Source organism: Elgaria multicarinata, chromosome 5, assembly GCF_023053635.1.
Source record: "Elgaria multicarinata webbii isolate HBS135686 ecotype San Diego chromosome 5, rElgMul1.1.pri, whole genome shotgun sequence".
Taxonomy (NCBI): Eukaryota; Metazoa; Chordata; class Lepidosauria; order Squamata; family Anguidae; genus Elgaria; species Elgaria multicarinata.
Genome location: NC_086175.1, coordinates 101,238,486 through 101,261,959, shown reverse-complemented (window position 1 = coordinate 101,261,959; position 23,474 = coordinate 101,238,486). Strand labels below are relative to the sequence as shown.

General features: G+C 42.7%; 1 protein-coding gene across 1 annotated transcript in view; it reads left to right on the top strand.

Annotated features, from left to right (window-relative positions):
• F5 (coagulation factor V) overlaps positions 1-23,474 on the top strand; it is a 54,527-nt gene that overhangs the window by 17,149 nt on the left and 13,904 nt on the right. The window contains exons 4-15 of the mRNA XM_063126917.1: positions 2,071-2,283; positions 3,839-3,982; positions 4,077-4,298; positions 7,983-8,148; positions 9,230-9,407; positions 12,003-12,105; positions 12,220-12,431; positions 13,112-13,262; positions 15,931-16,143; positions 18,041-20,006; positions 22,580-22,739; positions 23,202-23,438. Coding sequence (XP_062982987.1) covers positions 2,071-2,283; positions 3,839-3,982; positions 4,077-4,298; positions 7,983-8,148; positions 9,230-9,407; positions 12,003-12,105; positions 12,220-12,431; positions 13,112-13,262; positions 15,931-16,143; positions 18,041-20,006; positions 22,580-22,739; positions 23,202-23,438 — 3,965 coding nt within the window. The remainder of the gene's footprint in view (positions 1-2,070; positions 2,284-3,838; positions 3,983-4,076; positions 4,299-7,982; positions 8,149-9,229; positions 9,408-12,002; positions 12,106-12,219; positions 12,432-13,111; positions 13,263-15,930; positions 16,144-18,040; positions 20,007-22,579; positions 22,740-23,201; positions 23,439-23,474) is intronic.

Here is a 23,474-nt window from a genome sequence, read left to right as displayed (position 1 = left end):
TCAGGACGCTGGGGCGGGGGGTGGCTTCGGAATGGTGCGCCCAGCTGGAAGCCGCTCACCTGCCTAGGGCACAAAATAGTCTGGCACCGGCCCTGACCTACTTCAGATCTGGATCCAAAGTGAGATATGGACATCCAAAGCAGGTTGGATGTTGTGGTTTCCTGGATGCTCACCAAGGTGGAAAGGGCCCTTTACAGATGCCGTAGTTTCCAACATTAGATTTATGACAATAGAAAGCCCCCATCTTCATTACAGATGGTGGCTCTCAGGGAGGACAGACAGTTGCCGGGCACGAGTGAATGGATGAGGTGTCCCGGCCAGCCATGTGGCTCAGTAGGTGGGGGACACCAGGTTGCCATTGCCCCGGATTGGGCTGAAGCTCTCCAAAGCACTTCAGACACGATCGATCCAACTTGCTTCAATTTGGGATCTGATCTGGAACCAAAACAGTGCACAGCCCTACTTATTTTCCCCACCCTATAAAATGTTGCATGGGGGACATGGGGGTGGGCAGCTACTTCTGTCCAAACGTCTCCGAAATGGGTTCCAATCCCAGCTTCATCAACCACCAGGGACAGTCAGCCAAAGTCCCATTTGTGGGCTTTGACCTGATCTAAATATGGGGTCTTAAAAGTAAAATTTAAACTGGATATACTTGATGGTAAACTGCAAGTGCAGAGAGCGTGTACTTCTCAAAACCAGGACCGTGTCTTGACGGCATTGGGTCTATGCCCCGAGGCCTTGAACTCCCCCATTGGCACCCATTCCCATTATCTGCATGGGAAGGAGCGCACGTGTAGGTTTTATGTGAAGGAGCCACTGCCGTCCCCCTCCCCTACCTGTGCACCCAAGCCTGTGTGCGCTGTGGGACATTGCATGGGCGCTCAGGGGGGAGCCTTTTTTGTTTTTTAGTTTTTTAATCTGTAAATGCGAAGCTTCGCATTTACAGATAAATGGGGGAAACAATGGGGAGGAATGGGGTGCTCTGCACATCCACCCCCATTTATTTATTTATTTATTTAAATGTTGGTCCGCAGAGCAGCGGAGGTGGTCCAGCGATCATTTGGCTCGCTGTTCCACCCCTTTCCCTGTCCAGCCTATGGCGGCCAATCAGGGGTCGCCATCGGCTGTGGCACACCTCTGCAGCAGCTACGGAGCTGCCATCACCTTGCCTCAAGCAAAAAAAGTTGGGCTAAGTGACCGACTTTTTTTAAAGTGGAGCTTTGGGGGTTTGCCCCTGCATGGCTTCGTGATGGCGGTTGCGTTATATAGATGACCTGCTGCCACTGAGAATCCAGCCCGGGGAAAACGCCTTGTAAAGAGGTACCTCAGGAATATATTTTGCTTGGGCTTTGTGCTGTGTTCTCCTCCGTGGGGATTGTTCCATCTGTCTACATTAGTGCAGTGATCAACACAACTTGCTGTTTAAATGGGAAGAGGCCAATGGATCGATGCAGAGCATCTGAGACTCCAGGTAAGCCGTGTGGCATTATGCTATTAGTATTTCAGTGGCTGCATTTAAATCAGATTGATTCTGCTGAAGTAAAACTGGTGTGACCTAAGATGGTATGCCATTCTGAGGAGCAAAAGCAAATTGCCTTTGGCTCTTGTAAGTAACTTCAGCAAAAGAACAGTCATTCTAATAAGCATCCTGTAAGCTTATGGTAGAGGAGGAAAACAATCTCAAACCATCAGCAGGTTTTAGTTCACCCAACTATAGTAAATACTTCTGTAGGACTATTTGGGCTTATGTGCCTGTCATCCGGATAGTGTGCATGTATAACCTCTGAATAGAAAAAAAGAGAGCAGGGCTGTATAAGGCGAATGAATACATTTATTTGTTCTCTTCTTAACATACGTATGAGCAAAAGCAGGGAGAAAGAAAATTCATGCCTGCATCCCATGGTGGGGTGGGTGGGTAACTGTGTGAACAGAGCTGTAAGCTCATGCTGTGCTTGTGTATGTACATTGATGTATTATTTATTTTATAAGGGCATCACTGGTCTGAGGACTTTATTTATTAATGAAATGATAAATCCTCGCTGTTTCTTTTCTCCTCTGTCACTGAAGGTTCTTCCTATTTTGACAAGGCATCACTTACAGAAGGACTGGTCAGTGCTGTGCCTCCGGGCCAGATGCACACATATGTGTGGGAGGTGACTGCAGCAATTGGACCTAAAGCAGCCGATCCCCCCTGTCTCACGTATGCCTACTACTCACAAGTAAACATGGTGGCAGACTTTAATTCTGGCCTTATTGGTGCCTTGCTGATATGTAAAGAAGGTAATAAAAAGCTTAAGTTGAAAGAACTGCAAGGTGTATAAACATAAGTCACTATGGGGATATAATGTGCTAGCCCTCCAATCATACATATATTTTTATTTGTTAATTTTTTACCAACCACAGCTCCGGCCTGTTTGGCAGGCCATGACACAGTGGTCTGCCACTGGGCTCTCAGTCTAGGCATCAGACTCTAATTCAGAAGCTTATCTCACATTTTCGAATTTGAGCCTTCCCTATTAGAAATGATTGGGGAGAATTTATCTGCACTTTGAGAGGGGAGAGTGCTTCTGCTATAGCACAGTGCCATCTAGTGGTTGCGTAATGGAACATATAGAAAGGCAGAGAAAGAACCCCGCCCCCCCCAAAAGCACATGTGCTGGTGTAAAGCCTCATTTAGAAAAGATGGTAAAGGACAGTTATGTTTCAAAGTTCTGCTTGATCCTTGCATATTTTCTTGCTGCCCCAGTGTAACATTTAATGAAATCAACTAATTCAGAATAGCAATAATACAGCTAGCTCCTCTACATCTAGGGTTGGGGGACAGGGCCTCTGCAATAGGGAGTATAGATTGAGCCCTCTTCCATCTGTGCTTTTACATTTGCAGATTAGGCAGTGCAGAAATAGTTGATTTGTTGGTAAGTTTATTTTTTAAAATGTTTTTTAAAATTATCACCATCTTACAGTAAACACCATACTTTTTGTTGATAAGAGCAATGGTGTAATATACCTCTGATGTTTTTCATAGGCTTCTTCTTCTTCTTCTTCTTCTTCTTCTTCTTCTTCTTCTTCTTCTTCTTCTTCTTCTTCTTCTTCTTCTTCTTCTCCTTCTTCTCCTTCTTCTCCTTCCTCCTCCTCCTCCTCCTCTCATTTCTATACAGCCCAGTGGCTGAAGCTGTCTGGGCAGTTTACAACAATTCATAAGACAATAAAACAACTATTTATAAGGGTACTTCAAAATTAGTTAAAGAAAATTTCTGAAGTTATCTGATTTAGCACCATTTGTAAAAGAAAGCAGATCTAGGCAGGATCAGGATAGGAATTTCTCATGTGTCCCATTTTTAACTCCTTAGAAGAAGGCAGGAAATTAATATAACAAAAACTTTAAAGGAAAATACTGGACATGGAATATCTAAAAGACATTATCCAGTTCAAGCACTTACTAAAATTCTTTATTATCTATGACGGGTGGGGAACCTCTTTACCCTTTAGGGCGGAATTACATTTTGGAGAAACTTAAGGGGGGGACATTCCAGTGGTAGGAGGGGCTAAAGGAAATGGTCAGGGCCAAAATACAAAAAAGACCAGCATATTTTAACTCAAAGCTCTTACTGTCAGTCAATAAGCCTTAGGAGAGGCATTACTGGAACCTCTTAGAATGGAGAGAAAACTACACACAAGTGTGTGAAGTAGGTGTGGCCATCTGGGAAACCCCAAAGGGGCTGGATTTGGCCTGCACTCTGATTTATGCCTTATTTGACAATATAATTTATTTATTTCAGCCAATGTCTTTGACAGCCTGGGTTTTCTCCCTACCCCTCTTTTATTTTCTTTCTAGGTAGCTTGCATGAAAATGGGACACAGAAACTATTTGACAGGGAATATGTGCTGATGTTTGCTGTGCTGGATGAAAGCAAAAGCTGGGGAAAAGGGACCTCCCTCATGTACACGATTAATGGTTATGCTAATGGGACGCTTCCAGGTACCGCATGAGCTTTTCCTGAATTGCTCGCCTTGACTGCCATCACGGTGGGGTTTTTTTGTGGCAGATCGAATGACTGTCCTTTTGGTTTCAGATGTACAGGCCTGCTGTTACGATCGCATTAGTTGGCATTTGATAGGGATGTCTTCCATGCCTGAGATCTTCTCCATCCATTTCAATGGACAGACCTTGGAGCAAGACCGCTACAAAGTGTCAACTGTCAGCCTTGTTGCAGGCGCATCTGCGACAGCAAACATGTCTGTGAGCATGACGGGAAGGTGGCTAATATCATCGCTCATTACAAAGCATCTGCAAGGCAAGGATATCTTTATGAAGCCAGCAGTTATGCAAGTGCAGCGTTTCGTTCCTTCTCTTGTATGGAGGGCATACAGAATTCTCAAAACCATCTTGGCTGTGGGAGTGCTGGGGTCAAGGGCTAGGAAAAGAATCTAGCTAGGATTGGAATGATGGTTTTATTGCTAAGTGATGGCAGAGCAATAAGAAACCTGCAACTACAATCACATTTTATGTGAGGGGAAGAGCAATCCTTTGGCCCCTAGACAGTGTCTGGGGGTGGGGGCATAGGAGAGTTTGGCTTCTTAGATCCGAGATCAGAGTCAACGCTCTGACCTCGGACCCAAGAGTCTGATCTCCTCGCCCTCTCTCTCTCTCACAGCTGCTGTGGAGAGAACCATGCTGGCTGTCAGTTTGAAGTCACAGAGCTCCATCACACCTACTTTTTTCATCCGCAGTTTCGGGCACTTTCATGTCTGTGCATTGTTGGCTCTTTCAGCTCATGTATCTTTTCATCTGATGCGCACTACTATGCTGGCGAAATCTCCCGCCCCACCCTCTATGTTCTCCTTTCCCCTGCAGTTAATTGTTTATTTTTAAAAAATTCTTTATTTCTGCCAAATACAATAGTACAGCAGCCTGAAACTGCACAATTATGGTAAAACAACACATTATGCTTTCCCCTTAGTTAATATTAAACAAACTCCAAAGAAGGGAGGCGCATGAGCCAAGACTGTTGCTGCCCCTTGGCTTGGGAAAGGTTTACAGGGGAGGAGGAGCGAACCTTTGTTTTGCTTGTTTCAAAGGGTGGACAGATGAACAATCATTTTAACTAATTTCTTTTGTAAAGGTGGTAGGTTCCCTCCTTTGCTCCAAGGTAACCAAAATGCTTACATCTGCATAATTTTTAAAGATAAAGAGATCAAATGTGGCATGGTTATAGCTCTTAAGGAGGGCTTTAGCCACCCCAAGTTTGAATTAGATCTGTTCATGCCTTGAGTTTTTAGGAATTTTAAAATTCCCCCTTAAACCCTTTTCCTGATAGTCCACCACTGCGAAAGTCCACCAGTGTGAAATTCTATCTGTTTGCATTTGTGAAGGATTGATTTCCCTTTATTTTGATCATGCGAAGCTGTGCATCTCCAAGTACATAAAATAGAGATCTGCTGTTCCCTTACTCAAGAGTAAATCCCATTGATTTTAACTGGAATTACATCCAAGTCATAGTAAAATCCCATGCATGCTTACCTTTGAGTTAAACCCCATTGAACAGAGAGAGACTTACTTGAGTAAACAGAAGACCTCAGAAGTAAGCATCGGGTTGCAGAGCACTTCATTCCAGTTTGCTGTTTTGGACTTTTAAAAAAACCTTCTGAGTGAGCACACTATTAAAAGTCAGTTCTAGCTGAAATGCAGAATGGGAGGAGCATGGAGGTGACTATTGCCTCAGCTGTTCCTCCTCCACTCCCCCCCCACTCTTCATTGCATGGCTGTAAGCCTTTGAGTCCGAGGCTTATAGAATCATAGAATAGAGTTGGAAGGGGCCTATAAGGCCATCGAATCCAACCCCCTGCTCAATGCAGGAATCCACCTTAAACCATCCCTGACAGATGGTTGTCCAGCTGCCTCTTGAAGGCCTCTAGTGTGGGAGAGCCCACAACCTCCCTAGGTAATTGGTTCCGTTGTCGTACTGCTCTAACTATCAGGATGGCTTATGGCCATCTCCATAAGATTGTGCCCTTAGTGGCAGTGTGTTCCTGTCTACAACTGACGTACCCACAGCAATGTGTGCAGTGATTTCCAGTCACCACAGTGTGACTCACCCCTCTTTTAAACTTTTGAGTATGTCACTTGTGCAGGGAGGAAGATATGAAGGACTTTCAGCACATTGGTTAAGTACAAATTGTATTATCAAGGCTACACTCCTTAATTAGTATAGTCACTAGCTTAATCAATTAAAGTTTTAGTAGATTAATTGGCAGAGGCCAATTTTAAATCCTGAGGACAAATATAAGTAGGTGAGGCTGTGAGTTAGGGACACACTCATTCTTTGCGGCCATTTTGATTTGGATGTGCCTGTAATAGGGAACAAAAAAGAGAATATTAGAGATGACCTTTTCTTCTAACTATGAATGGTAGCTTTTACTTATTAAAGTAGAGGTTATCTTCCACTTCCTTCAGTAGCTCAAAGTGCAGTAATAATATTAATAATATGCCAATTATTAATAACATAAAAATGTACATAAATTTAATTAAAACCATAAGACTGAGCAGCTAAAAATGCTTTGTTTAGTTGTAACTGACCATGTAGGTCTTGACTGGGAAAGCCTGTGCATAGCTAGGGTGATCATATGAAAAGGAGGATAGGGCTCCTGTATCTTTAACAATTGTATTGAAAAGGAAATTTCAGCAGGTGTCATTTGTAGATATGGAGAACCTGGTGAAATTCCCTCTTCATCGCAACAGTTAAAAGGTGCAGGAACTATACTAGAGTGACCAGATTTAAAAGGGGGCGGGGCATCTGCAGCTTTAACTGTTGCGATGAAGAGGACATTTCCCCAGGTTCCCCATATATTGAAATGACACCTGCTGAAATTTCCTTTTCAATACAACTGTTAAAGATACAGGAGCCCTATCCTCCTTTTCATATGATCACCCTAGTATAGCGACATAGTACAAGGGAATCAGAGATTAGAGACAACGGTGGGGATTCCTCTCCTTGCCTCCTACCCAACCCCTAGCAGGGGTGGGGCTTATGGAAGAGGTGGGGCTTATTGAAGGGGTGAGGCATGGCATACATGGACTAGAGGTTTTATACTTGCGATGTTGGACTACCATTTGTAAAAATAGGCTCTCTCAAGTAGCTTTCTTACCAATACACCCACTGCTAAAATGAACAAACTTGAAAGTCTTTTGAATACTACAGAAATGCATGAATGCTACAGAAATATTCTACAGAAATGCAGAGCCTTGGCTGCTCCAAGGCTCTGGAACTCCCTTCCCAGGGAGGCTAGGCTGGCTACAGTGCTACAGTTTCGGAGGCAAGCAAAAACTTTTTTATTTCAGCAGCCTTTTGGAACTATACTGGACCTGTGTTAATGTATTAGATTCCACCCCCCTCTTTTAACCTGTTACAGTTTTTAAATTTTTAGGTTTAATACTATTTTAACTTTTGTTATTACGTAAGGTTTTAATTGTACATGTTTTAATCTTATAAACCACCTTGAGTCCTAGTACTAGGAAAAAGGCGGAATAATAATAATAATAATAAGAAGAAGAAGAAGAAGAAGATTCTGCATTAAATAAAACCAGACCTCTGCAAAGACTTTATTTAAGCCACCTAAAAGAAATGTGGCGTTGTAAATCATGACATAAAATAAGGTCATTGGAAGGCTCTGCCACACCAAAAGACCACAGTCGTGTAACTCAACATATGCTAACATGGCTGAGTATTTACATTTTAAGAGTGGTGAATGGCTCATAGGTTCCTTTCTGTGGGCTAAAACGGAGGAGAATTTGAATATTTTATGGAAGGAGATAAACCTACATTTTTTTCATAGGCCTCTTTAAAAATAAGAAATATAAAATGCCTGGCCTTATTTTAATCTGACTTGGCTGAAAGGAAACATGAAGAGCGCTTGGGCCACTGTATTTCTTAACTAATAACATTCATCATTGTTCTTGTCACATCTGTCTTTCAAACCAGCGGGAATGCATGGTTACCTCAACATAGAAGACTGTGGAAAACCAGACACTTTAACGATGAAATTAACCTTTAGACAATGGAGGTTCATTAAGGACTGGGACTATTTCATTGCTGCAGAAGAAATCACCTGGGATTACGACCAGGATATTGTTGACAATGTTGATAAGTAAGATTATGGAATGTGTTCATTGAGGGGGTATAGTGAACCAGCTTCCAAGCCTTGGAACGCTGCAGTTCTATGGGATGATGTGAATGAACTAATAAGCATATTAACTGAAGGACCAGAACGACTGGATACATGAAAAGTGACTTAAAATGAACACACTGTATTTGAGAAGTTTGTTAACAGAGTTGTGCAAAATTAACAAGAAAGCAAGACAAATGTAAATGTAGCTAAGTTTAAGTAACACACGATTTAGCTGTTGAAATAATTACAATTGTGAAACTGTTCTTTCATATATTTTTTTACTATGGTGCCAAGCAGCCTGTGTCCACATTTGCCAAGGCTAAAGGGTATTGCTCCCCCTCCCGGCCCCCCAGTCCCTTGAAAATTCAGGCCCCACCAATTTCAATTCTGATGGGAAACACTGGTCTGGCTTGCACTGTTGTCCCCCCACAAAGCAAGAGTGATTTGATATGGAAGAATCTCATGCCAGTATTACTTTTTTTGGTGCTGATTCTCCTTGATCTAGAGAATCATCCATTTGCAAAAAATAGATTCCCGCACATGGATCAGTTATAGCAAGGGCACAAAAAGTTGCTGCAATTCAGTGGGTGGGTTGGGGGCTCTGATGTCGGTGGGGTGGTGAATCTATTCTGGCTAGCTCCTTTAGAGTTCTGACTAAAACCCGGAATGGATTTACCGCCCCACTGGCATCAGAGCCATCAGCTTCCACTACAAAAATGTTGGAACACATAGAGAACCCCTTTTGTTGCTCTATATCAGATATGGGGAACCCATGGCCTTCCAGGTGTTATTGGACTCCAATTCCATCAGCCCCAGACAGCATGGGCACTGGTTAAGATCAGTGGGAGTTCTAGGTCAACAACATCTGGAGGGTCATCGGTTTTACGCCCTTGCTTTGTACCTATATCAAAAAAGGAAGCATATGTGTACCTTTTGGGGTGTGTGTGTTTGAACTATTATAATACATATAATCAATTGTGTTATGTAGATTTGTGTAAACAAAGGCTACTAAGGAGATCTCTCTGAGGCATAATTTTTCTTTCTTTTTCCAATATTAAAGAAGCCATAAATCTCAGTGTCTGGACATTTTTTCAAATCTCATTGGCAAGAAGTATAAAAAGGCTGTGTTCCGGCAATATAAAGACGCCACCTTCAGCAAACGCATAGAAGATACTAGGCCCAAAGAACATGGAATTCTGGGCCCTATTATCAGAGCTCAGGTCAGGGATAAAATAAAAGTAAGTACTGAGAGTCATAATAATAAATAATCCTATTTTACTGATTTCATCCACCGTAGTTGGACATCTACTTATATATGCATTTTGGTTATCCAAAACTACTAATAATTTGTATTTATCTTAGGCTGGATCCAACCCCACCAATTCATCTCATTGAAATTGATGGGACTTAATTTAGCCATGACTAACCCATCACATTAAGTTCAATGGGATCTAATTCCAGCTAAATTAGTTTGGTTGCAATTAGGCAAGGGTTGCTGTGTAGTTCTATGTTGCTATTTCCCTTTCTATATAAGCCTTCTGTTCATTTATGTATCCCATCTCTCAAATATTTATTTTGTCCTAAAGGTGCACAGTCAAGCCGCCGCCCTGCCTTCTTCTGCTGAGCTCTCTGACCCGGGTGGCTCTTTCGCCGGCAGCAGGAGGCCGGCGGGGAGGTGGGCGATGGCAGCGGCAAGGACTCCCTAGCGAAGCCGCCGAGCCCAGGAACTTTTCGCCCCTTCCCCGCGAGGGGCGATGCGGGCCTCCTCCTCCTCCTCCTCCTCCACCTCTTCTGGCTACGGCAGGATCTACACAAAGAGTTTCGGGGCGCCCTGGAGGCGCATGCAAGCGCCTTCAGGACGCCTTCACGACTCTGTGTAGATCCGCTCGTAGTTAGAACCTCAGGGAGTTAAGAAATGAAACTGAGTGACCCACAAATAAGGCAGCATTTTCTAAATACTCAGAGGACTTCTTAGGTATGCAGTACTATATATGTTTGCAAATTAAAAGAAAAGAAAGTGGGGAGTGGCCTGACAAACATCTATGGGGTCTTAGGACTTACTGAATAATGGTACTGGTTGATTCTATAGAGGGGGAGGAGAAGGGGTCTAAAGGAACCAGAGGTTGAACAGGCTGTGCAGTCCATCATTTATGGGCGAGAGCACTTCAGACGCTCTCACCCATAGTGTGTCTGTTGAGGTTGAAAAATGGAAAATGGAAGGCAAGAAGAGAGAAAAAAATTGGCTTTCCAACTTCTAGAAAAAAACACTGGTGACAAAAGATTGCATGAGAGTTGTCACATTGTCCACAATAACTGAATGGCGATAGTGGTTACAGCAGTGCACATAAGCAAATTTTCATGGATGTTTCAGCTGAATTAGGGCTAACATACCTTCTTCCTTGCCACCGATTGTTTTTAAACCAGAAATTTTCCTAGTGACATTCTTTAAATGGAAGCTGTCATGTCAAAAACGTAAAACCCTGCTTAAAAAAGAAAAAACATAAGTAGGGCAAACCAATGCTCTAGGCAGGAGAGTGTACTCTTGACCCAACTCTGGCCGGGGTTTTGCCACTTGTTCTTTTGATACAGATAATAAGTAACAAGAGCTCCACTCTCTGGGATCAAAATGAATTACATGCAACACTTTTACAGAAACAACTGTGAAAACTAGGGATGGGCACAGACCATAAGGTCCAGTTCAGACCCCAATTCGCGATTCAGAAAACAGTCTGATTCAGCTCAGAACAATTTGGAGGCTGCCCCACTTTGACTTGGGTTGAAATCTTCATGTCTCCTATTGACTATCGTTGGATATCAACAACAGTCGTGCTGTTTCACTCATTCACTACTTCGCAGTTGCGCACTTTGGATGTAGGGCAATTGGTGCTATATGCTGCTGCTCTTTATTTTTTGCTTTGTACTGTATCGCAGTAGTGCGATTCTGCAGTAGCGCTCTTTTGGTACTTCAGGGGGTGGTTTAGAGCTTTTCGCATTGGCTATCTGTACCTGGCTGCTAGGCACAGCTCAGAAAAAGAGATCCGCCAGCTGGAGCAGAACAGCAGCAGTGGTTTGGACTGCTCTTGCCAAGTGATTCTGTAGGCGATCTTTAAACTACCCTTTAAGCCACTGTGGAACGCCATATGACATGGTAAGCCATAATGGTTTAAATAAACCTCACTGCAGACCATTTTGGCTTAATAAGCCACCATGGTTGGGGAAAACCACTCGTAGACGATGCAACAAGCCGCCCAGAGAGCTCCGGCTATTGGGTGGTATAGAAATGTAATAAATAAATAAATAAATAAATAAATAATTCCAATTCTATACTGCCCAATAGCCGGAGCTCTTATAAACTACTGTGGCTTATCATGATGTCTGAACAGACAGTCAGTGTCTGTGTCTGTGTCCTTCCAAATCCCACAGGCTCAGGAGTGTTCAGATTAAGATTCTGTCCACTCTGGAGGAAACCCATTATGATTCAGAAATCTCCTGCTTCTGTCTGAGTCAGCCTGATTCACTTTGGGATTTGGCTAAATCCAATGCATGCTTCTATCAACCTTGATAGTAATACTTGTTTGGTGTTTAATAGTCCTGCATCTGAACTCAACTTATATTACGTTTTCCCCTCATAGGTTTAGAAATTCTTTGTTAGTCATATTTTCATGATTATGTTGCATAGTGTTATGGCTGGGCTGTAACTTTTAATAAATGGAATGTTATGTGGGATAGAAATAATACGATGATGATGATGATGATGATGGTGAAAACCTTGTACAAAGACTAGCATTATAGCTACGTTGAACACATATTTTCTCCACCTGCATTTTAAACAGATTGTATTCAAAAATATGGCCAGTAGACCCTACAGTATTTATGCGCATGGAGTTACACTTTCAAAGGACGCAGAAGGAGCAGTTTATCCTTCAGATTCCAAAGGTTGGTCACTAATTACTATTTCTGTCTCGATTCATTCCGTGATTTTCTTTTTGTGGCATAATCAAGGTCATCTTTCATTTGTTTATGCTCTTGTTCCACTTATACTTGCTGTAGAGAACAGCACTAAGGGTGCAGCGGTCCAACCAGGGGAAGTCTACACATATACGTGGACCGTACGTGACACAGATGCTCCCACAGCAAAAGATGCTTCGTGTGTCACCAGATTTTATCACAGTGCTGTGGATACAACAAGGGATATCGCTTCAGGGCTAATTGGACCACTTCTGGTGTGTAAACCCAAGGCACTCGACACCAAGGGGATACAGGTACTGTCAAATATTGCAGGCTGAGAGAGAGAGAATGAGAGAGATGGTGACTAATATGCTGTTTTCAGGACAGCTACAACCCTATTCAAAGAAAGTCCCATTGGACTCAGTGAGACTTACTTCTGAGTAAACATGCATAGTATTGCATTGTGTATTACCAATTGCTGCGGAAAAGAAAGCTATTCGTCCTCAAGTCCTGCTTGTGGGGTTCCCAGAGGCATATTTGAGCCAAACTGGACATGAAGTTAATTGTGTGAATGAAATTAATGTGCCTGATTTTTTGTTTTTTTAAAAAGTAAATAGCAGCCCTAGAGAAACCTGAGTTAGTCTTAGGACTGGAGGGCGGGGGTGGAATGTGGAGAGGAGAAATTTAATTCATCGGGGGCCACACACACACACACACACACCCTTGCTGCTGGAATTGCCACTGCAATGACCACTGGAATTTAGTATGGTGGTGGCAGCAAAGTAGCCACATTTTCCCTTTAAAACGGCTGCCTGGAATGAACCGTCAAAGTGGGAATGGACCCTCTGAAATACAGTGCCCCAGTCCCCAATCCAGACAGCCAATCCAGAAGGATATTGGCTAGCTTTGGGATTGTTTGCTTAAATGACAGAGTGGAGAGAGGAGCTTCTTACCATGCTCTCAGAAATCATGGTTTGCCTTTGATGTTTTGCAGAACAAGGCTGATGAAGAGCAGCACGCAGTCTTTGCGGTGTTTGATGAAAACAAGAGCTGGTACCTTGAGGAGAATATCAAGAAGTACTGCAGCAATCCCTCCACTGTTAAGAGAGATGACCCTAAATTCTACAACTCCAATGTCATAAAGAGTGAGTAAAAAATAGCATCAGCATTTCACCAAGCATGCATCGCCAACATCATTAGTGTTAAGTAAAAAGCTGTAATGTTTATTTTTTAAAAATATGGAAGAACATAATGTTATTTTCATAATTTGTAAGCTTGATGTTCACTGCACATCTGGCCAAATTCAAACAACTCTACACGCTAGGCCAGCCTTCCCTATCCTGAATCCCTCTAGATGTTTTAGACTACAACTCCCACCATTCCTAAACATTGTCCCTGCTGGCTGGGGCTGATGGGAGTTGTATCCCTAAACCTCAGTAGGGACCGAGATTGGAGAAGGCTGCATTGGGGTTGTAAAATTTAGCACCATTCTATTTTGGATTACTTTTGGCAGAGTGCTTTGAACAAGTCTGTGATTTAGACAAAAGAATGTCAAGGGGCCAAATTAGTGGTCAACATTCCTTGAAGGTCAGTGGCCTGCTGTTCCCACATATTTTGTGAGGGAAATAGCAGGTTAATAGCTAGGTGATGGCTCTTTAATGGAGGTGGCCTGCTTCCAGCCACATCTTTTGGGAAATAGCAGGTTAATGATTGGGTGATGGTTCCTTAATGGAGGTGTGAGCTAGAAAATACTTGGGAGAACTGTCTTGCGGGTTTTGAATGGGAGAGGCAACTGGGAAGGTGACTCATCTGCCATTCCAGCTGAAGGAAGGGGCAGGTCCAAGATGTGGGGACAGCAGGACTTTTACCCTAGAAAGGAGTGCTTATGTTATTTGCCTCCACCTATTCTCCATCTGTATATTTGTAAATAAACCTAGGGGATGCCTATACAGCTTCTTTACTCTGACCTAAATGCATAGATTTGCGTTTTAGGACACATGACGCAGCCGCCCATTCGCTGCAGTGCTGGGTTTTTAACGCAATAATTCGCATATTCGTAGTTGTGATTTTCTGCGACTTTTGGATCAGCCTTTGAGTTTGCACCGCATTATAGTTATGTATCCTTGGGGTAGTTAAATCACATTTTGAAATGTGGGTGTAACTTTGAGGGCAGGACAAAGTGATTGGCCAATTTCCCGCCTTTCCACCTATCGCGTCCTCCTCTGGCTGCCTTGTTCCTTCCTGCCATTTTCATGTTGAATTATATGAATCTGCGGAGGTCTGCAGATACAGCTTTTAAAATTAAAACAAAGAGGGGGGAATGGGCAGCAAGAGGGAGAAGATGTGTTCAGTCCCTCGCTCGCATCCTCGTCTGCTGCCTCGTTCCTTTCCCCACTCAGTTTTCCTCCTATATGAATCTGCGGAGCTCCGCACATAAAGCTTTAGCATTCCATAGCCTTGTATGTGCACATTAATAACTGCTGCAGTGTGATGCTCTTTGCTTAGATTCAAATCTACGAACATTTGGGTTTATATTCAATGAGGAGCAATCCCGTTGTCATATAGATAGGGGCGCGGATTGAGAGACTAGCTCTAGTGCCGTTAAAAATGATTAAAATCTTTAATAGATAACAACTATTAAAGATTTTAATCATTTTTAACGGCACCAGAGCTAGTCTCTCAATCCGTGCCTGCACAGTGGTGTTTCCTTTCCCTGCTAACTACACACATATAGATGGGGGCCTGAACACCATAACTCTCAAGTGGGAACAATTGGTGCCCTAAGTGAACCATGCAATCAGTGCCCCCACCCCTGAACTCCAAGGGCAGTTCTAGGCTGAGATACTTGATAAACTGGGAAACATTTTGCTCCTATTTTCCATTTAATGAAGAGGCAATATGGTAAATTAGCACATCAGAAAGAAAATTTTATTACATGCAGGGAGCTTTTTATTCCTAGCAGCATTAAAATATGACCTCTCCATACAGTCTAAAGCAGCGGTTCTCAACCTGTGGGTCGGGACCCCTTTGGGGGTCGAATGACCCTTTCACAGGGGTCGCTTAAGACCATCGGAAAACACATATTTCCGATGGTCTTAGGAAACTGTATTGACTGAACTATGTCATGTATCATCTTTTGTATTATTAAAGCTATTGTTATGTATTATTTTCATTAGCAAACCATCCCATGACAATGGATCGTGTAGAGAAGAACGAAAATAATTTTATGGTTGGGGGTCACCACAACATGAGGAACTGTATTAAAGGGTCGCGGCATTAGGAAGGTTGAGAACCACTGGTCTAAAGTGATAAATTCCAGAATTCATCTACCTCATTGATTGGCTTCACACAACATGATAACCTACACTTAGTAGTTGAGTATGGATTGGGTGTGGGTTGTTGTTGAACCTTGGGTTATTGTGTTGTCTGAACCCAGTCGTGCTACCAAACCATGGCTTGTTAACCACAAAGAACCCACAAGTTCACATCCCAACAACAAATCATGGGTTCTTGGAGTGGCTTGTTTGAGAAAAATAAACCACACTGAAGAAAACACATAAGGTTCAGACAACAAGAAAACACATAAGGTTCAGATAACATGGTTCAAACAACAACAGTTCAAAAATAGTTGGTCGAGTGTGGGTTATTGTACTATATATGAACCCAGTCATTGTGCACAACTTGTAGAACAGCTCTTGCTCTTTGTACAAAGAGGAGTCCCTTTCATTCCTCATATAGTGTTAGTAGTCAGCAGATCTGATATGCTCCTTGTAATATTGATTGTAATTTTGAATTGCATTTTTTTAATTTTAGCCCTCAATGGCTTTGCATCTGATAGAAAGCATATCCTAGGATTTTGTCAGTCTGAAGTTGTTGAGTGGCATCTTTCCAGCGTAGGCACACAGGATGAGATAGTGCCTGTATATCTTGCTGGTCACACCTTCCTGAGCAGAGGAAAACATCAAGATATTTTAAATCTTTTCCCCATGGATGGTAAATCGGCCACTGTAACTATGGATAATATCGGTAAGTGACAGATTTATGACTGATTATTTATTTGTGCTTTGATTTATAGGTCCCCCATAAATTTATAAGACACTGACATGACACCAAGCTAGGCACCAGAAGGGCATTCCACAGCTGGGGTGTCAACCCCAAAAAGACTCTTTCTCTAATGGCTACCCATTGCATCTCACCCAGTGGGGGGCATCTGGAGAAAGGACCACAAGATGTAGTGAAGGCCACCAGTTTGGATGGCTATAAAAAGGGTTAGACAAATTCATGGAGGATAAAGCTATCAATGGTTGCTAGTCCTGATGGCTATATGCTACCTCCAGTATCATAACCACATAAGAAGTGCCCTGATGCTGGATCAGACCAAGGGTCCATCTAGTCTAGCACTCTGTTCACACAGTGGCCAACCAGCTGTTGATCCGGGACCAACAAAGCAGGACATGGTACAACAGCACCCTCCCCACCCTTGTTCCTCAGCCACTGGTGCACACAGGCTTACTGCCTCAGATCCTGGAGGTAGGATGTAATCATCAGGACTAGTGCTACCTCCAGTATCCGAGGCAGTAAGTATCAGAGGTGGTATGCCTATGTACACCAGTTGCTGGGGAATTTGAGCAGAGGGTGTTGATGCACTCATGTCCTGTTTGTAGGTTTTCCATTGGGCAGCTGGTAGACCACTGTGTGAACAGAATGCCGAATTAGATGGACCTCTGGTCAGATCCATCTTGACTCTTGCTATGTTCTTGACCTCCAAAGAATAGCTTAAGGTTTGGATATGTACATGTGGAGAGACTTCAGATACAATGTCCTCAAGACATGAAGGTCTTTAAAGATCAAAAACAGCACTTTAAATTGGAAATGGAATGGGAGTCAATGCAGTGAGTATAAAGGAGCTGTGACGTGCTATGATATTTAGGGCAAAACTGCACATCAATGTGAAATGTGTGCCCATATTTAATGTGTCATGGTATTTGTTTTTCTTAAATAGCAGCCACCAGGAGAGGGAGCCATCAAGATCAGGACCATGGCACATGGGAAATGAGTTTAGCCTTCCTGATACACCATGTCTCTAATGAAAATTGCCCACCCCCCCAAACACAGCCTAAAGCTGTAATTTGTTGTGGGAGGAAAGCTGTTATTATTGACATCTTGACTGGGTTCATGCAACACTATGGGCACTCAGTGGCTGAGTTTGAACAATTGGCAATTGGTTGTTTCCCTCACCTGTAATGGTTACATGACCGGAATTATCCATAATTACCCAAGCTGTTTCACAGGATGCTGTGTTGCAGGTGTAGTTCATTTTCACGTATCCTACAATCTATCCTGCAAGGTGTCGGTTGTTGAACGCTGGGTTTACGTATTGTCTTGAAACAAGGATGTTTTCCACAGGCTGGCTTGTTAACCATGCAGGGAGGGTTATTTTTCTCGAGAACCCATGGCTTGTTGTTGGGTTGGTCAGGGTGGTGGGCAAGCAAGACTGCATGGTTAACAAGCCACCCTGCAGAAAATATCATGGGTTCAGACAACACGCTAATCCACAGTTTAGCAAACAACTCATGGTTCAAAAACAATCCACACTCAACCACTGAGTATGGGTTAGAGTGTTGTGTGAACAGCCTCCAAAAATCAGGCAAAAGCAAACTGTGGGCTGTCTCCAGTGGTGGTTTTCTACTAGTGAAATGTATTTTTGCTGATGTAAGTTGGGGTGCCCAAGTTTCTTGGATCCTCGAAAAGCTGCTCCTTCAGGCCTGAGGACCCCCTGGAAAAGTATGAGACTTGGAGTAGGTAGGTAGGTAGGTAGGACAAGCAAAAACTGGGTGCCCATAGTGCAAAGTCACCATTGGATTCAAATTTATATCTGTACAAGGAGCATGTGTAATATGCATGTTTCTTTTTGCATTTGCAGGAATGTGGCTTCTATCATTGTGGGGCTCCCGTGAGATGAGCTATGGCATGAGACTTAGATTTAGAGATGCCAAATGTAATGATTACAACGAAGAAGAAGAAGAAGAGGAAGAAGAAGAAGAAGCATATGACTTTGGCGAAGAGGATGTTGCTGCAGATGTTGTCCATTTTTCTCCTAAGGAAACTGAGCCAGCGAACGACTCTAAAGATAACAACGGCACAGTAGCAGAAAGTCAAGACGGAGGAGCTCTGAGCGAAGTTGACAAAGAACAAGAGATGCTGGCTGCAATGCTGGGACTTCGAACCTTTAAAGAGACACTTGCTCAGGAAGAAGAGGTGAATTTGACAGCTATTGCCCTACAAGACGATACTTCTGGCTCCAACTCTGTGAGTAACGATGGTGCCTCTGTGAACTCACGTCTTGTTTTCACAAATCACAATGATTCTTTGCATAGTGATAAAGTGCTGGAAATTCATAGTACCACTTCTTACCCAAGTGCAGTTGAATCCCTTCGTCCCAATTACACATCTTTGGCCAGAGAGATTTTGCTTTCAGCTATCCCTGTGCCAGTTAGCACCTTGTCATCTGATCAAGGACAAAGTCACCGTGAAAAGAGAGCTCATCCGATCTCAGATAATTATACCCAAACACTCAGGGCTGAACATTTGAGAACGGATGGGGGAGTCCAGAGAAAAGATACAGAAGAATTATGGGTTGATGGAGAGAATAACACCAAGGCCGCTTTTGCAGTAACCTCTTCAGTAACCTCTTCAATGGAGGAGCAAGAAAAAAGTGCGTCTGGAAATGATACTTTGGACGGAAAGAGTGAAAACCATGTTCTGACAGAGGCAATATTGTTTGCCCTTAAAGAGATGCGTGCCTTGCTGCATTATGTACAACAAAAGAGAAATATTTCTGCTTTAGGTAACACCACTTCAGATAGTAAATTTTTTGCCATTCCTAGTACAGAAAATGCTTCCAGCTTAGAGAACTTGGAAACTTATAACTTTTCATATTATTATGAGGAGTATGAAGAGGAAGTAAATCCTCCACCTCCCATGCTTTCATCTAATTTAACTTTGGCTGTGGGAGAAACAGTGGAAAACAACCGTTCTGAACCATTACAAGTTTCTGAACTGCAGCTGTTGAAAGTTCAACAGAATGGCAATTTGACTTTGGATGGTGTGTCAGACACCTTGATTTCTACTCTCATTCCAAAGACAGTCAAGAGTTTGAAAAAATTGCCAAAGCAAAGACGGAAGTGTCCCCCTAAAAAGACCGATTATGAATGGAATGCCGTCTCTGAGAAGAAGTCTTATGAAACACCAACAGATCTCACTAGGAATATTGACAATAACTTTCAGAACAGCTCCATAAATGACACGATGTATCTAGAAAATGCTATGTTTCCTAGTAAGGAAATGCAGAAGGCACATAAAGGTGACTCCCATCTTGAGTTAGGCCAACCAGAAATGAGCCACAAACATGAAAAAAGAAATGAGAACTGCACTGTCAGTACATCCGGAACTTTCCTGAAGGCCCGACGAAAGAAAAAAGCCCCACATGCCTCTTTATCACCAAGAACCTCCAAGCCTCTGGGACGGCTCAGCAATTCGCAACTCTCCGTTATAGTCAACCAAAATTACACTCTGGCACAAACCCCATATGAAGCAACTGTCAAAATAGGTTTTCCAGTTGAAAATGGGGACTATAAAGAATATGACTTAGATATGTTAGAATATGACAAGATAGACGATGAAGAGAGTAGCAGTGGGTCCTTTGAATATCAGGTTCAATACTATCACGATCCATATACCATGGATTCCCGACTTGACACTCATAATAAGCGTAGCCCAGAGGCTATAGCTGGAATCTACCTACGCACCACTGGCAACAGAGGAAACGTAAGGAAATACTACATTGCAGCTGAAGAAGTTTTCTGGGACTATGGACCATCAAGAAGAAGGTTTGATAGAATTATTTTTCTTTGATTACAACCCGGTTCCATGTTGCTGGCTTAGCTGCAGTACACTAAGGTGTTTAAGAATAAGTCATTCTTTATTAATGGGCTTTTAATTAAGTTTAAAAATTTGTTTATTTATTTATTACATTTATATACCGCCCCATAGCCGAAGCACTCTGGGCGGTTTACAAAAGTTAAAAACAATGAACATTAAAAGCAACTAAGGCTTCAGTTATGTCTTGAACTAGGAAGGAGGGACCAGATAGTTCAGATGTTAAGAGAGAAAGAGTAACAAGTTCACGAGTTTGGAATCAGGCCTGGATAGACTGTACCTTGTCTATATGGCTTGTTTACCCCAACCTAAATGCGCATACTTGCGTTTTAGGACACATGACGCAGCCGTCCATTCGCAGTAGCACCGGGTTTTTAACACGATAATGCGCATATTCGCATTCACGATTTACCGCGACTTTTAGATCACGTTGGAGTTTGCACCGCGTTATTGTTATGCGTCGTTGGGGGAGTTAAATTGCATGTTGACATGTGGGCGGGGCTTTGAGGGTAGGTCAATGTAATTGGCCGATTTCCTGATTTCCCACCAATCGGCTGCCTCATTCCTTCATGGCGTTTTTAGTTTAAAGATTCTGATTCTGCAGAGCTCCGCAGAGAAAGCTTATTAAAACAAAGAGGGGGAACGGGCATCTTTCTCTGCTGCCTTGTTCCTTGCCCGCCCCCCACCCCCGCTCCCAGTTTCTCAGTTATATGAATCTGTGGAGCTCCGCATATAAAATTTATAGATTCCATTGTCTCTACTCCGTAGCATCACATATGCGATAATGCACATGTGCGCATTTATAACTGCACTATAAAAAAATTCAGGAAATAAATTGCTGTTGCTGCTGCAGGGTGATGCTCTTTACCTAGAGCTGAATCAATGAAAATTTGGGTTTATATTTAATGAGAAGCAATCATATTGTCATATAGACGGGAGCCTGGATTATAGGGGGCTTTGGAAGCAGCATGCAATTCTCTTTCAAATATCAATGAATATAGGGTCCTTGACTGAAACCCTTACCATATAATGCCACAGCCCTTTGGCAGGGTCTGTTCGTCCCTAAATGGCAAATCCAATTATGAAAGATGGCACCTGGGATGTGTAGATGACAATAGGGAAAAATGAAAATCACTGGGTGGGTTTTTATGTCACTTTAAGCCATGGTAGCTCATTAGCTATGCACAGTAGCTTACTTTAAAAATAGACCACTGTTCCCTATCACAAGATCGGACAAATAAGCTACTGTGCGTAGCTTATTTCCCCCCTCAACCCTCCCTCAGTTCTCCAGCCCACTTCCCAGGGGACCTGGTGGCAGACCCGTCTTGTCTGCCTCCAAGCCCCCCCTTCCTGGCTCTGATGACGATGGCAATTGGAGTCAGGTGCCCTTTTTTGGTTATTTCCCTCAAGCCCCTTTTTGCACACAACAGGACTGGGAGATGAAAACAAATCCTAAAATTGTCAAGGGAGGGTCCCAGAATCCAAACTCCACCCAGAACTACGTTGCACAAAAACGGGACAGAAGACATAAAAAAGGAGGACCTGACCCCAGTCACGATTAGAGCCGAGTAGGGGGGCAGTGGTTTGGACATGGTCGCGAATGGTCATCGCAGCTCTGCTGGGCAAGAGCAGCAGATGATTCTGTAGGTAATGTGCTTAAGCCACGCTGGAGTGCCAGATGACATGGTAAGCCACAGTGGTTAAAATAAACCACACTGCAGACTGTGGCTTACAAGGGTGGCTTATCTTGGCTAAATAAGCCGCCATGGTTGGGGAAAACAGCATGCAGATGACACGATATACCATCATGGTTATTTCAGAAAAATAAACCATCATGGCTTAACATGTTGTCTGAATCCAGTCATGGTCAGTTCGAGGGATTTTCCCTTTTGTCATCTACACATCACATGTGAATGACTGTCCCTGAATTCTTAGTGATTTCCACATTCATGGCTCATGTGTTAAATTTTAATGTATATGTATGTCCTTAACTTTTTTTCCTTTTAATTTTTAACTGTTTCAACCAATTCGGTATCTTTGTTGATGTTTGAAAATCTTTATAGTCTTTGAATTGGAAAGAATAATTGCTGAGTGGGCTGTTGAGTTTGTGAGAAAAAGAAACAGTGCAGCTATTTCTGCATGTCCACTATGGCTTTAAGTTTGTGCTTGTCAGAGAGCAACTCTCTCTGCTACTCACACAAAAAAGCATGTTTGAAACTGAAGAACCTTCAGAAGATGTTTCACATGGCATAAGGGCTTGCTATTCAAAGACAACAAACCAAAAATTATACTGGAACTGCCCAAGCCACTGGGTGTACCTAAAGTGACTTCTGGATTTCACCTGTGAAAGTCAAACAATATTTATTATTTTTATTTAAAATATTTCTTGGCTGCCTTTCGGGATGGAAGCCCTCATAAGGCAGCTTGCAACAATAAAATACATAAAATAGACTTGATACATGTCTTAGCTTCGATTATTTTTAAAATTCACAATGTCACCCCACCCCCACTTCCATGTCCTCAGTACAGAGAAAAGTAGCTTATACAGGAGCGTGTACAGAAAAGTGATTTTCCAAAGTTATTTGGATGATACTTTCAAGATTCCTATTGTTGATGGGGAATATGAAGAGCACCTTGGTATTCTTGGTCCCGTCATTAGAGCGGAAGTGGATGATGTCATCCAGGTAAGTGCATGTTCCTGGTCATTGAATTGTTGAGGGATTTGGGATTTTTAAGAATGACTTTAAGAATGAAAAATGTCAAGTGCTGAGTGGGTTTCATTTTTGTTTGAGTATGAGGAATGTATCTGTCACCTTAAAAGTTGTTTTGTAGCTTGTGGTTCAATCCTGGAATGATTTTTTTTATTTATACAAATGGGACCTGCAACAAAATATTGTAGCATGTAGTGCTCCTGTTCAGGATATCCCATTCTATTCCCCTTCCTACATGTTTCCTGCTCCCCGCCCCTGCTTCCAATAGTCAGCCAGACAGCATTCCTTGGTCACTGAGCGCACTCAGTTTTTATTGGGTTGTTTTCTCCCTTTAGGGTTTCTTTTTCTAATTTGGGGTGGGTGGGTACTTCTGTTGTTTGCAGGGGAGTTTCTTTACCTCCATCATTGCTAATCAATGTCCCTTCAACTTTCTAGGTTCAGTTTAAAAATCTAGCATCCAGGCCATATTCTCTCCACGCCCATGGGCTTTACTATGAGAAATCGTCTGAAGGTAGAAGCTACGATGATCAGTCTCTAGACTGGTTCAAAAAGGACGATGCCATCATGCCCAATGATACTTATACATATGTCTGGCATGCAACCAAACGATCAGGGCCTATGCAAAATCAGAGAGTATGTAGATCCTGGGCCTATTACTCTGCCGTAAACCCGGTAAGATCAATCTAATACAAAAGTAAAAAGTAAAAA